General features: G+C 37.6%; 1 protein-coding gene across 1 annotated transcript; it reads left to right on the top strand.

Moving 5' to 3' along the window:
• Positions 1-14290: 14290 nt before the first annotated feature.
• LOC122474413 (olfactory receptor 13C7-like) lies at positions 14291-15262 on the top strand. Its single transcript, XM_043565287.1, has one exon. The coding sequence runs from the start codon at positions 14291-14293 to the stop codon at positions 15260-15262; it is 972 nt and encodes a 323-aa protein (XP_043421222.1).
• The last annotated feature ends 326 nt before the right edge of the window (positions 15263-15588 follow it).

Here is a 15588-nt window from a genome sequence, read left to right as displayed (position 1 = left end):
GGACTTTGTCTCACAGGGTCCCCCTTAGGATCTCTTGTAGGGCTGGTTTAGTGGTGACAAATTCCTTCAGTTTTTGTTTGTTTGGGAAGACCTTTATCTCTCCTTCTATTCTAAATGACAGACTTGCTGGATAAAGGATTCTTGGCTGCATATTTTTTCTGTCTAGCACCCTGAAAATCTCATGCCAATTCTTTCTGGCCTGCCAAGTTTCAAAAGAGAGATCAGTCACGAGTCTTATCGGTCTCCCTTTATATGTGAGGGCACGTTTACCCCTTGCTGCTTTCAGAATTTTCTCTTTATCCTTGTATTTTGCCAGTTTCACTATGATATGCTGTGCAGAAGATCGATTCAAGTTACGTCTGAAGGGAGTTCTCTGTGCCTCTTGGATTTCAATGCCTTTTTCCTTCCCCAGTTCAGGGAAGTTCTCAGCTATGATTTCTTCAAGTACCCCTTCAGCACCTTTCCCTCTCTCTTCCTCCTCTGGGATACCAATTATGCGTATATTATTTCTTTTTAGTGTATCACTTAGTTCTCTAATTTTCCCCTCATACTCCTGGATTTTTTTATCTCTCTTTTTCTCAGCTTCCTCTTTTTCCATAACTTTATCTTCTAGTTCACCTATTCTCTCCTCTGCCTCTTCAAGCCGAGCTGTGGTGGTTTCCATTTTGTTATGCATTTCGTTTAAAGCGTTTTTCAGCTCCTCGTGACTGTTCCTTAGTCCCTTGATCTCTGTAGCAAGAGATTCTCTGCTGTCCTGTATACTGTTTTCAAGCCCAGCGATTAATTTTATGACTATTATTCTAAATTCACTTTCTGTTATATTATTTAAATCCTTTTTGATCAGCTCATTAGCTGTTGTTATTTCCTGGAGATTCTTCTGAGGGGAGTTCTTCCGCTTGGTCATTTTGGATAGTCCCTGGCGTGGTGAGGACCTGCAGGGCACTTCCCCTGTGCTGTGGTGTATAACTGGAGTTGGTGGGCGGGGCCGCAGTCAGACCTGATGTCTGCCCCCAGCCCACCGCTGGGGCCACAGTCAGACTGGTGTGTGCCTTCTCTTCCCCTCTCCTAGGGGCGGGATTCACTGTGGGGTGGTGTGGCTCGTCTGGGCTACTTGCACCCTGCCAGGCTTGTGATGCTGGGGATCTGGCGTATTAGCTGGGGTGGGTAGGCAAGGTGCTCGGGGGCAGGAGGGGCAGGCTTAGATCGCTTCTCCTTAGGTGATCCACTTCAGGAGGGGCCCTGTGGCAGCGGGAGGGAGTCAGATCCGCTGCCGGAGGTTTGGCTCCGCAGAAGCGCAGAGTTGGGTGTTTGCGCGGAGCGGAGCGAGCAAGTTCCCTGGCAGGCCCGGTTCCCTTTGGGATCGGCTGGGGGATGGGCGGGGGAGATGGCGCTGGCGAGCGCCTTTGTTCCCCACCAAACTGAGCTCTGTTGTCAGGGGGCTCAGCAGCTCTCCCTCCCTTTGTCCTCCAGCCTTCCCGCTTTCCAAGCAGAGCCGTTAATTTATGACCTCCCAGACGCTAAGTCGCGCTTGCTGTGGGAACACAGTCCACCCGGCCCCTCCGCTTTTGCAAGCCAGACTCGGGGGCTCTGCTTGGCCGGCGAGCTGCCCCTCCGCCCCGGCTCCCTCCCGCCAGTCCGTGGAGCGCGCACCGCCTCGCCACCCTTCCTACCCTCTTCCGTGGGCCTCTCGTCTGCGTTTGGCTCCGGCGACTCTGTTCTTCTAATCCTCTGGCGGTTTTCTGGGTTATTTAGGCAGGTGTAGATGGAATCTAAGTGATCAGCAGGACGTGCGGTGAGCCCAGCGTCCTCCTAAGCCACCATCTTGCCGCAACCCACACACACTCTCAAAGTAAATAAATAAACTTGAAAAATCTATTAATATAGCAAATAAACAGGTAAATACAAAACCCTATTTGATCATCTAGATGGATATAAATGATGATTTGATGGAATTCAATTTTCTTTCTTAATAAAAACAATATTTTAGACATGGGCCAACTTGATTTTAAATGAAACTCTACAAGTATTTCCAGAAAAGTCACCTGAAGATTACTTTTATCATCATCATCATCACTATTATTTAATAATTATTTTTCTGAAATATCCAACTAATAGTCATAATTTTTTAAGGATGCTGAAAATCTGGTGTGTGATGATGGGATGTGTCATTTGTTATTCCATTGAAAACTGCATCCTGGAAAACAGTTAAGGACAAGGAGAAATGCTAATGATATACTATCAGATAAAAGCAAATCTCACGGCAGTATAAATGATCATATAAATAAATTTTGTATACGTGTAGCTGAAACCACATCAGAATGTTAACTGTAGTTTTCTTTGTCAGATTTGTTTTTGAAGTATTTAAAATTTTCTTAATCCTGTACATATTTTCTATATTTTCTTTAATAAAACTATATTTTTGATTATAGAAATAATTTGATTAAGAAATATAGAATAAATTCTTAACTGCCCTGGGGTGAAGGTTGATATTTTTGTATTCTTTCCAATGATTAGGAGACTACCAAAGAAGCTGAAAGGTCTAGGCATTTGTTGGTCCCAGCTTCCTCTAAAGCCCAAGAAAGGCAAAGAACAGTCAATGGATTGGAAATTTGCTTGAGTTTTTATGTTGTTTTATTACATACACTAATTGATGTTATTTAACATTCTGATTTCAACCAGTCAATCCACAAATATATCCACTCTGAAAAGACATACTGACACAGCCCAGTTTTTGCAAAGGGATACTAGAGCCCACTATTTAGAATGTAACCAACGTTAGCAATACAGTCAGGTTGCAACAACAGTAGCACATAGTAAAAAGAAAGACATAGTGCTAGAATTGCAATACCATGGGAAAAAGAGCAGGGATTTCTGTTACTTTTGCTTACTTCTCTTTGTTCGCAAAAAGATAAAGTTTCAATTTCTTGGCTCCCTGAGTTTTTTTTTTTTTGTCTCCCCAAAGGACCTGTCCTTAGATTACTTTTCACCACTTGGCGCCACTTATGTAAAGAAAGAACATGCTGAGACTCATGGATCATGTGTTTCTACCTGTCTTCCCCTGTACTTGTCAACAGAAGTTTGTCTATAAATCATATAAATTCAGCCAGCACTTCATATTTTGCCCCATGAGCCTCTTATATCAGGCTACATGACATCTATCCTGGAAGGCATCCTCAGGAGAAAATTCCTAGCACTAGGTATTGAATTCTAGTTCCAGACTGACTGTCTCCTATTGTTTATAAAGCAACTTCATTCTTCACAATATGAAACATCCCTCACAGGAGATCCCCAGTGCTTGTATCAGCAAATAAGCCCTATGCGCCCCAAAAGGAAATAATAAATAGGATGGAATGAACAAAGGCAAAGGCAAAAAAAAAAAAAAAGGCAAAGACCCTTTCTCGTTTTTCTACATGGTATTGAGAATTATCCTGTTGTTGTTGTTGCTGCTGCTGTTGTTGTTGTTGTTTTTTCCACTGTGGAAAACAAGTGCAATTTTCTTTTTTTGTTTCTGGAAACATAGCAAAAGTATGTAGCTCTTCTCTAGCGGGAACTTCTATCTGAGCATTAAGTTCAATCCTGGAATTGATTCACTTAGGTCATCCTGCATGCTCTGACCATCTCTAAGGGTGTGCTGTGGCAGCCTACTGTGCTGTAATCCTTTTATCCTTTTGTCTGGACTGCTGATAAGATTTATTTATGAAACAATACCACACCTTAATGGAAAGAACACTTGGCTTGGAGTCAGACAACTTAGAGTCCAGTTCAGTCTTGGCTATGTGGCTTCATAACTATACAGATCTCGAGCAAGACACTTAACTTGCCTGAGCATGATGTGTCATCTGTAATATTAGCATAATAACACCTATTTTATAGAACTGGTTTGAAAAACTCTATGTGATATGTGATAGTCATTGGCATACAACAAGTGGACAACACTGGTTAATTTAATCTAGTCTCTCAGGCTGACACTCCCCCCGCCCCACCCGCCTTTTTCATCCTAAGGAGAAATGAATATTGTAAAATGATGTTCATAGATATTCAAGATACTTCTTTGATTTAATAATTCTTTTTGTCAATATTTATTTTTTTTATTGTTTTTTAATTTAGAACTTTTCAAATAAAAGAAAAAGGATTGAGGAATAGTTCTAGACTTGAATGGAAGAGACAAGGGATAAATAACATGTATATACAATGTGGGATCCTGAAGAGGACCCTGGAACAGAAAAAGACATTCGTAGAAAATTTGTGAAATTTGAATAAAGTCTATAGTTAATATAATATACCAATGTTAATTTCTTATACTTGATAATTATACTATGGTTCTGATGTTAACATTAGAGGTTAGGGAAGATACATAAGAGAACTCTTTGAAATAATTTTGTAACTTTTCTGAAAGTTTAAAATCAGTCCAAAGTGAAAAGTCTTAAAAATATAAAATTTATGATTTATCATTTCCATTTCTCCTTCTCTTTCTGAAACAAATCTTTACAAGTCTGCAATGCTTCCTATTCAGTTCTTTGTGTAGGATTCTTACCTTCTCCACACACAATAGGTAGTGTGACCTGTTGAGACTTCAGTTTTTAAAAAGGATGTAGTTTAGACACAAGCACACTAATCACTATGTATCATTCCTTTTTCTAGTATTTTACCAACCTCTTTGTGTCTAGATAATAAATTCATTGTGGCTGCTGTTTCTCTAGCTAGTTGATATCTTTACTCTCTTCTTTTTGAACTATGGGATCCACTGTTAAGAACCCCACCATTTCAGATTACTCGGCGGGTAGTGTGAAGGGGAACAGACCAAAGGTAAGACTGTCATTCCTACTCAAATGTTCTGTCTTGAATTTGTATCAATAGCAAATAAATGTGTGTCCTCTAATTTCTGGGCCCTGAGAATGTCCAGAGGATCTACACATGGCTCTGATAGCCAATTTAAATCCTTCTTTGTTTCCTTCTAAGGGAATTTGTAATCCCAGAAATGATTTAAAGAGTATTTTTAAATTGTATGGAAGGTGGCAGTAGCTCTCAAGATTTAGAGATATTGTCTCAAAGACCTAATTATAGTTTAACATATTAAACAAGAATTTATTTTTAATAAATTAACATTTTCCTTTACTTCTTTTTAACTTTTCTGGTTAAACCATTCATTTTTTAGTAGGATGTTCTTTGACCTCCATGTATTTGGGGGCTTTCCAAAATTTTTTTCTTGTGGTTGATTTCAAGTTTCATAGCATTGTGATCTGAAGATATGCATGGTATGATCTTGATCTTTTTGTACTTGTTGAGGGCTGATTTGTGTCTGATCTATTCTGGAATATGTTCCATGTGCACTGGAGAAGAATTCATAATCTGCTGCTTTAGGATGAAATGTTCTGAATATATCTGTTAAGTCCATCTGGTCCAGTGTGTCATTCAAAGCCATTGTTTCCTTATTGATTTTCTGCTTAGATGATCAGTCCATGTTGTAAGTAGGGTATTAAAGTCTCCTACTATTATGGTATTATTATCAATGGGTTTCTTTATGTTTGTGATTAATTGATTTATATATTTGGGGGCATAAATATTTACAATTGTTAGCTCTTCTTGATAGACTCCTTAATTATGATATAGTGCCCTTCTTCATCTCTTGTTACAGTCTTTTAAAAAATTTTTTATTTATTTGAGAGGGAGAGAGAGAGAGAGAGAAAGAGAGAGAACAAGCAGGGGAGGGGCAGAGAGAGAGGGAGATACAGAATCTGAAGCAGGCTCCAGGCTCTGAGCTGTCAGTATAGAGCTGGATGCAGGGCTTGACCCACAAACTGTGAGATCATGAAATGAGCCGAAGTTGGACATTCAACCAACTGAGCCACCTAGGTACCCCATAGTCTTTGTTTTAAAATCTAGTTGGTCTGATATAAGTGTGGCTACTCTAGCTTTCTTTTGACATCCATTAGCATGACAGATGGTTCTCCATTCCCTCACCTTTAATCTGCAAGTGTCTTTAGGTCTAAAATGAGTCTCTTATAAATGCAGCATATAGATGGATTTTTTAAGTCCATTCTGATACCCTATGTCTTTTGATTAGAGGATTTAGTCCATTTATATTCAGAGTGGTTATTGAAAGATTGAATTTAGTGCTATTGTGTTACCTGTAGAGTTGGTATTTCTGGTGATATTCTCTGGTCCTTGGTAGTCTTTGTTGCTTTGGTCTTTTTTTCTCCACTCAGAGAGTCCTTCTTAAAATTTCTTGTAGGACTGGTTTAATGGCCATGAACTCCTTTAGTTTTTGTTTGTCTGGGAAAGTTTTTATATCTCCTTCTATTCTGAATGACAGGCTTCCTGGATAAAGAGTTCTTGGCTGCATATTTTTCCCATTCAGGACATTGAATATAAGGGGGCTTGGGGGACAGGCTATGTGGGTGATGGGAATTAAGGAGGGTACTCATTGTGATGAGCACTGGGTATTATATGTAAATGATGAACCACTGGGTTCTACTCCTGAAACCAATACTACACTGTATGTTAACTAACTTGAATTTAAATAATAAAGTAATAAAAAATAAATTAAAAATTTTCTGGTTAAATAAAACAATACATACTTATTGCAGAAAAGTGGGAAACATGGAAAAACCCAAATGAAGAAATTAATCCATAATTTCAGTTGTAATTATTAATATTTTAATATATTCATATGTATGTACTACATATATTATAAACTTGAAAGCATAGTGCGGTTCTGACTTTCTAACCTACTTTCTAAAATAATTGTATATTTTGAATTATCCTGTGTCATTTTTTAAGGCAATTGTAACTGATGTCAAAATATTTGCAAATGGGAAATAGCAAACGAAAAGTAAACAGAGAGTTAAACAGTTATTCTCCACTTACCTTTGACTTTTGAGAGTAATGACAATGGAAAAAGACTGGGATCAGAGATTCTCTTCTTCACTCCCTCTTTTTAATGAGCAGTCTAATTCCCATAATAGACCCTCTTTACCTTTTTTTTTTTTTCAATGTGGGACTTGAACTCATGACCCTGAGATCAAGACCTGAACTGAGATCAAAAGTTGGATGCTTAACCAACTGAGCCATCCAGGCACCCCCTCATTATAGACCTTTTTAAGATGCCCTTTTTATAGAACAGAAGAGTCATTGCAGTGTAGTATATTTTTCCTTGGTGGGATGGGAAAACACAAGGATGCAATAACCAAAGCTATGGGTGCCCGGCCTTATCTGAGTGGCCAGTACACTACTTCAATTGTTCCCCAGCTGCCTCCTCTAACTCCATTTCTCCTCACAACTGGCTCTCAGGCCCTGCCCGAGATCTTATTATTTTTAACTTCATGCATATTTATATTACCCTACACCTTTAGAGTGTATTTATTAGTAGGAAGGTTGTGATTTTAACAGACATGTTTTTTTTTATTAAAAAAATTTTTAAATTTGTATTTATTTTTGGGGGTGGGGGGTGGGGATGGACAAAATTGGTGAAGGGGAGTAGGAGATACAAGCTTCTAGTTATGAATGAATAAGTCACGGGGAGCAATGGTACAACATAGAGAATATAATCAGTGGTACTGTAATAATGTTATATGAGCTGCCATTTTTTTTTTAATTTAAGATTTATTTATTTTTGAGAGAGAGAGAGAATCAGAGCGTGAGTTGGGGAGGGGCAGAGAGAGACACACACATGTTATCTGAAACAGGCTTCAGGCTCTCAGCTGCCAGCACAGGGCCTGATGTAATAGTGTTATATGGTGACTGATGGTAGCTACAGTTGTGGTGAGCTAACACAACTTACAGACTTGTTGAATCATTATGTTGTACATCTGAAGTAACATTGTATATCAAAACCATACTTCAATACAAAAAAGTAGTAGCCAACAGTACTTTAATAACATTGTAGACATTTTTTCTGTTTCTTTAATTTTATTCCTATTTGAGATCCAATTATATGAAAGACTTTTTACATAATGTCAACATTGTATGGATATATAGAGATGAAGAAGGCAAGGGAGTGCTTTAAAGTAGTTAATTACATGAACAGGAGATATGGCAAAATGAAACTTGTTCCATAGGTTTAAAAACACAGAGCAATAATTTTACAGTAATTTTATGTCTCTATAAATGTTACTATGTGATATTTCTTTTTTTTTAAATTTTTTAACGTTTGTTTATTTTTGAGAGAGAGACAGAGTGCAAGTGGGGAAGGGACAGACAGACAGAGGGAGACACAGAATCCGAAGCAGGCTCCAGGCTCTGAGCTGTTAGCACAGAGCCTGACGTGGGGCTCTAACTCACTAACTGCGAGATCATGACCTGAGCCGAAGCCGGAGGCTTGACTGACTGAGCCACCCACGTGCCCCCCCCTTTTTTTTTTTAAGTTTATTTATTTATTTTGAGAGAGACAGAGACAGTGCAAGTGTGAGAGGGGCAGAGAGAGAGGGAGACAGAGAATCCCAAGCAGGCTCTGAACTGTCAGTACAGAGCCCACCATGAGACTTGTACCCATGAAACCGTGAGATCATGACCTGAGCTGAAACCAAGAGTCAGATGCTTAATCGACTGAGCCACCCAGGTGCCCCTCTTTTTAATAATACCATTTTCTTATAAATGGGTTTTTGAATTTTAAAATACTTACATTTCTAGAATTAACGCCACTTAACTGTAATGTCTTGTTCTTTAAAATATAACACTATATTCAATGTTCTAATTTTTTTTTTAGGATTTTTTCCAACTGTGTTCATAGGAGCTAGGTTCTTAACTTTTTTTTAATGTTTATTTATTTTGAGAGGCAGAGAGAGACAACTGTCTCTCTCTGTCTCTCTGAGAGACAGAGACAGCTCCACACTGTCAGCCCAGAGCCCAATGTGGGGCTCCATCTCACAAATTGTGACATCATGACCTGAGCCAAAATCAAGTGTTGGTCTTAATTGACTGAGCCACCCACTTGTCCTTTAATTCTTTTGTTTTGAGTATTCTTTTTAAAAAATTTACTTTTTTTAAATTTACATCCAAGTTAGTTAGCATATAGTGCTATAATGATTTCAGGAGTAGATTCCAGTGATTCATCCCCTGTGTACTGTACCCAGTGCTCATCCCAACAAGTGTCCTCTCTAATGCCCCTTACCCATTTAGCCTATCCCCCCACCCACAACCTCTCTAGAAACCCTCAGTTTGTTCTCCATATTTAAGAGTCTCTTATGTTTTGTCCCCCTCCTTGTTTTTATATTATTTTTGCTTCCCTTCCCTTATGTTAATCTGGTTTGTATCTTAAATTCCTATGAATGAAGTCATATGATATTTGTCTTTCTCTGACTGGCTAATTTCGCTTAGCATAATATCTTCTTTATTTATTCATCCATTGATGACATTTGGGCTTTTTCCATACTTTGGCTATTGTCAATAGTGCTGCTATAAACATGGGGGTGCATGTGCCCCTTCGAAATAACACACTTGTATCTCTTGTATAAATACCTAGCAGTGTAGTTGCTGGGTCGTATGGTAGTTCTATTTTTAATTTTTTGATTTAAAAATCAAATTAAAAATTAAATTTTTTAATTTGTATTTCCCTGATGATGAGTGATGTTGAGCATTTTTTTCATGTGTCGGTTGGCTGTCTTCTTTGGAGAAGTGTCTATTCATGTCTTTTCCCCATTTCTTCACTGGATTATTTGCTTTTTGGGTGTTGAGTTTGATAAGTTCTTTATAGACCTTGGATACTAACCCTTTATCTGATATGTTGTTTGCAAATATCTTCTCCAATTCTGTTGGTTGCCTTTTAGTTTTGCTGATTGTTTCCTTTGCTATGCAGAAGCTTTTTATTTTGATGAGGTCCCAATAGTTCATTTTTGTAATTTTTCTTTTTAAAGAAAAAGAAAAAACCCCATATGTTACATATTGGTATACAGTTTATACTCACCTCATAAAAATGAATTAAGGGAGTTTTCTGTTTTCTATCTGTGAATAGATTATGTAGAATTTAATTTGTTTCTTCCTTATAAGAGTTTAAAAATTCATTGAGAAGTCATTCTGGCTGGAGTATTTTCTAGGGAAGATTATACTAATGGATTCACTTTTAAAATAGATATAGGGATTTCTGGTAGCAGACACGATGGAATAGATACTTCTCTCTATTTTATTAAATACAGTGAAAACTCTGGACATTATGTGTAAAGAAAACATAAGAAGACTCTGAAAGGTGGAGAGAAAGAGACCAGCTAGGGACTTTGGGATCTAAGGAAACAAAAAGCAGTGAGTTTCCTGGGTTTTATTTTTGCTTTCTACATATCCCAGACTGAGTGCTAGATAAGCCTACAACTTGGAAACACCAATGGGGACAAACAGAAAAGCACAAGAAAATCTTACTCTAGTGGAACAGAAAGGGGTGGCTTAGCAAGACAAAAAACATAACAGCGGTAATTGCCTATTCCAGCCAAACACGAGAGAAAAATACTACAGCCCTACTTCCCTACTTCAGCACATATCAAGTGGGGAGCCTAGATTTTAACCTTCTTCCATCTGCTCTTTCCCTCCACATAGACTTTCAGAGGAGGATTAGTGGAAAGTCAAGGCTTTTACCACAGCCCTGTAGTAACAAATCTTTCTATCCCCACTGTGTCATAAAGGCCGTGTGAGGAGACTAAACTTTTGCTGAATCTGGCAAGAACGAGGTGATGATTTCCTTCTGTAAAGGGCGTGGTTTTAGAGGAGTCCTGTTAAAACAGAAGGTCTGAATAAGATCCAGACTCTCATAGTACCTAAAATACCCAGGATACAAATGAATATCACTCTTCATACAAAGAATCAGGTATCTCAATTTGATATAGGACAATCTCCAGATACAAAAAAAATGAACAGACATTGAAATTATTTGACAAGGAATTTAAAGCAGCCATTATAAAATATCTCAGTGAGCAATTACACACATACACTAAGAACAAATGAAAATAGAGAAGACCTAAGCAGAGAACCAAAGTCTCAGGAAAGATGTAGAAAACAACAACAACAAATGGAAATTTTAGAACTGAAAAAAAGCATAATGGAAATGAAAAATTCAGTGAATGGTCTTCACAGCAAAATGGAGGGGGCAACATGTAGATTTGACTTTTGTAATGGGATGTAGAGAGAGGTAATCATCATTAGGGGAGTTAACCCCAGATATTAAGACCCTAGGCATTGCTTGCTATTCTTGTAATGGGATGTAGTACCTGGCAGGGGACTAAAATAATTTATGGGATTTGAGGAAGAAGCAGACATAGCTCCTGGAATGAGGAGGCCTCAGTTAGTAAACGCTGAATTAAATGAAATGAAAAAGCGGGAAGTTGAGATGATAGACCATATCTTGGAAATGTTGAAGAGCAGTACTAGATCATGAAACCCTATAAGTTCATGTTAGTTTCTTCTTACCATATTTGTCCTGGAAAGGGAAGAGGGTTGTAGCTGTAGGTGATATTTATGCAGTGGCTGGGTACATCTGAGACAACAGATGTATAATCCTGTATTGACTAGAATGGTTTAGAGAAATACACTAAATATTCTCTTTTTGAGAATATTGAAAGTTTAAAAAAATAGTACAGTCTTGGGGCATCTGGGTGGCTCATTTTGTTGTGTCCGACTCTTGATTTTGGCTCGGGTCATGGGCTCATGGTTTGTGGGTTCAAGCCCCACGGTGGGCTCTGTGCTGACTGTGCAGAGCCTGCTTGGGATTCTCTTTCCTCTCTCTGCCACTACACCCCTGCCTGCATGTGCTCTCTCTCTCAAAATAAGTAAATAAAAAGTTAAAAAAAAATAAAAATAGTACTGTCTCACAGTATTGTTGTGAGTAGTACTGCCCAGGCACCTGGATTCTGTACTCCCTCCAATGCCTGGGAATGGTGCTAGGTGGTGCAACCTGGGCTTAGACTGGATTTCAAGTGAAACCTGGCACAAGAAGTTAGGGTTGCCAGGTTAGCATATGAAAATAAATAATGCCCAGTTAAATTTGAATTATTTCTGAATGCTTTTGCACATGTATACTGGGATAAAATGAAAATATTGCATAGGAAATACTTGTACTAAATATTATTTGTTGTTTATCTGAAGTAAATTATAAGTGTCTATTCTACGTACCTCTTTAATTGTAAGTATTTTTCTTCATTTAACATTTCTTTGTTTTGTATAATTTCCTTATAAAACTCCTTGCATTTGCAGTCTATCTTACATTTGTATTGTAACATAGCTTTTATCTTGCTCACATCAAAACTGTTTAATTCTTTTGTTCACTGAGCATTAATGAGAAAACATGCTCAACATTTGCATTATGAGCAAGTATACTGAAAAAGTACTTGTATAAAGTTAAGAACTTTGGGAATTGCTCTTCAAATTTGTATTGTTGCAGTATATAATACCATCTTTCATGGTGTAAATTGTTTTCCCATTGCTCAGGATTATGTTGCATATTTCACTCAGTGACTTTTAAAAAATATTGTCCACTGACAAAAAAGAGCGTTGTCAAATTTTGTTCCCTTTATAAGACTTCTCACAATGGTTTCCCTTATTTTCATGCTGGAAGAGTATTTCATACTATTCATATAAAATGATTGAATTCTTCAAATGTTGGTACTGATTTCAAAAGATAGGCATAGCAAATGTCATAATAATCTCAAGTTGGAATTTCTTTTCCTGTTCATAAGTAAAGTGTGGTTTGCTCACCTCATGGGAATTGTTGATCTGTTCTGCTGCATGTTGTCTCATATGTGTGGGCGTGACTGAACAATAGATTGGTTAAGTTTGGCGTATTGTGTCTTGGCCATTTTACCTGGGTAGCAGTTCTAAATTTGCTCTTCCCAGAAGGTGTAAAGTCAGAAGAATTATTTGTTTTGTGAGTTACATTTAATTTTAATTGTATTAGGAACTTTGTTTTAATTGCTTCTAGGGGACTTGATCCCAAAAGTACTAGAAAGTTTCTAAATTCTAACCAATCCACATTGTGAACTTTAAATTACTTTTGGGACTAGAAAGATCCTCAAAGCAGCAAAGACCGTAAGCTGCTTTGATGCTCCATTGGCTGTTCCTTTAAAGGCTCCTCTACTAGTTAAGTGACTGTAAAGAGGTCCAACTTTCATTTTTACTGGAAGTCAGTTCTGTTTTTCCACTGGTTAATCATCTTATTTGTTTGCTTTTGTTTTGTTGTTGTTTTTACTGTAGCAATGGCAATTACTTGGTATAAATGAAAACTGAGAAACAGATAGTTCTTTTAGTTATATTATTGAACTTATTGAGATGGAATTTATGAGACTAGCAATCTCACAAAAAAGTAGGGCTTCTGTTTTTGTCATTTTTATATAAAAATATTCTATATTCTAGTGAAGTGGGGATATAAGTAATTATAACATATTACCGTGCTTAAGAATATTTTGAGTGACCTATCCCTCTTTATTATGGGCATTCTGAATATGCAGTGAGAGTAAGATTGGCAGAGAAGCTGTTAGAACAGAAGCTGATTTCTGTGCAGGGAAAAGATAATATGTATTTTCTCATGCCTGCAAGTAAAAGAGTAAATCCATCATAACTTAAATTTCTTAGGTTATACCTTTATTATGGTTTGTAGATTGAGACATGTGCACTAGAGTTTTTCTGAGATCAACCTGTAATTCATTATATGTATTAGGCAGGACAATAGAGTTACCTAGACATCCCAATTTGTGCTGAAAAAGATGAAAAAGAATAATTTAATCCAAAAGTTTGTTTTTTGACATTAGTAATGCCTATAGTTAATATTCTTAGGGTATTACAGGTATACATTTCTCCCCAGATTAGAATTAACCAAAAGTTCTTTTTCTGAAGAATATATCTTTTTCATCTTGTTTTCTAGCCACAAAATTCTGAGGTTAAAGTACCATTGCAGCAGGACTTACATACAGTATTTTGTTTTAATAAGTGAAGAACAGTGATTTTTGTTGAGGGTAACATATTGTGTTCTGGATTGTTTGGTAAAAATGTTATGGTGACATTGCATTCAAATTTCAAATTTATAATGTAAGTTAGATACATATTTATAAACTAGTTGTATGTGTTCTGAATCTCTTTTCTAACAAGGTCTTTTTTTGTTGTTTTGAGCCAAAGTCTCCTTCATGATATCTAAAAGTCTATAACTGAGCTTAGAGGATCATAACATATTCTTATGCTATCTTTCTATCCAGTCATAAGTCTGTATTACCCATAAGGGAAGCCGCTTAAGGATGCAAACACCTCTTGCAAACACTGCTGTAACAGATCCACATGTATTCTGGCTGCTACAGAATTCATTTTGTTGAAAGAAAATATTAGCATGGGAAAGACCAATCAGTCTTCTGTGACAGAATTTGTCCTACTGGGGCTTTCTGGCTATCCAGAGCTTGAGGCCATTTACTTTGTGATGGTGCTGTGTATGTACCTGGTTATCCTGCTGGGAAATGGAATCATCATCATTGTAAGTGTCTGTGACTCCCACTTGCACACCCCCATGTACTTTTTCCTCAGTAACTTATCATTCTTGGACATTTGCTATACCAGTTCTTCTATTCCCCTATTTCTCAGCAGCTTCTTAACTTCACAGAAAACCATTTCCTTCTCTGGGTGTGGAGTGCAAATGTTTCTCTCCTTTGCTATGGGAGCCACAGAGTGTGTCCTTCTGAGCATGATGGCATTTGACCGCTATGCGGCCATCTGTAACCCTCTGAGATACTCCGTTATTATGAGCAAGACTTCATACATGTCCATGGCTGCTGGGTCCTGGATTGCAGGGGGTGTCAATTCTGTGTTACAAACCTCTCTTGCAATGCGGCTTCCTTTCTGTGGGGATAATGTCATTAATCATTTTACTTGTGAAATCTTGGCTGTCTTAAAATTGGCTTGTGCTGATATCTCCATAAATGTTATTAGCATGGTTATTGCTAATGTTATCTTTCTTGTGGTCCCAGTACTTTTCATTTTTGTTTCCTATGTTTTCATTCTCTCCACTATCCTGAAGATTCCTTCTGCAGAGGGGAAGCACAAAGCCTTCTCCACCTGCTCCGCCCACCTAACTGTGGTGATTATATTCTATGGAACCATCCTCTTCATGTATGCAAAACCCAAGGCTAAAAACTTCTCTGATACAGACAAAGTACAAGTCACAGACAAAATCATCTCTCTCTTCTATGGAGTTGTGACACCTATGCTCAATCCCCTCATCTATAGTTTGAGGAACAAAGATGTGAAGGAAGCTGTGAAGAATATGCTGTGTCAGAAATGCTCCTCAGAGGGAATGTCAATGCTTTAAACAAATTCCTTTACTCTGAATGCAGAACTGGATCTCACCTGTAGGTTCCAAACTAAATATAAGGATTGGTGGTACCATTAACTCCTGAAATTCTAATTTTTCTGTTCCTGATATTTAAATGTGAGAGAAATGTAGGGCCTACCTTTTCCCTTCATGACTAGATTAAAGAAGAAAGGGACAGCAATTTATGGGTAAAAGGATTCTCATCCAAACCATCCACCTTCTCATGGATAACATAATTTAGTTTAACTCTGGAATAATGGGTTCTGTAATCTTATGTGAAAGGAAATGCCATTTTGTTGTCTTAACCTCTTACCTTCTATGTG

Source organism: Prionailurus bengalensis, chromosome D4 (genome assembly GCF_016509475.1).
Source record: "Prionailurus bengalensis isolate Pbe53 chromosome D4, Fcat_Pben_1.1_paternal_pri, whole genome shotgun sequence".
Classification (NCBI taxonomy): Eukaryota; Metazoa; Chordata; class Mammalia; order Carnivora; family Felidae; genus Prionailurus; species Prionailurus bengalensis.
The sequence above is the reverse complement of the archived record's forward strand: the minus strand, read 5'-3'. Positions and strand labels throughout refer to the sequence as shown.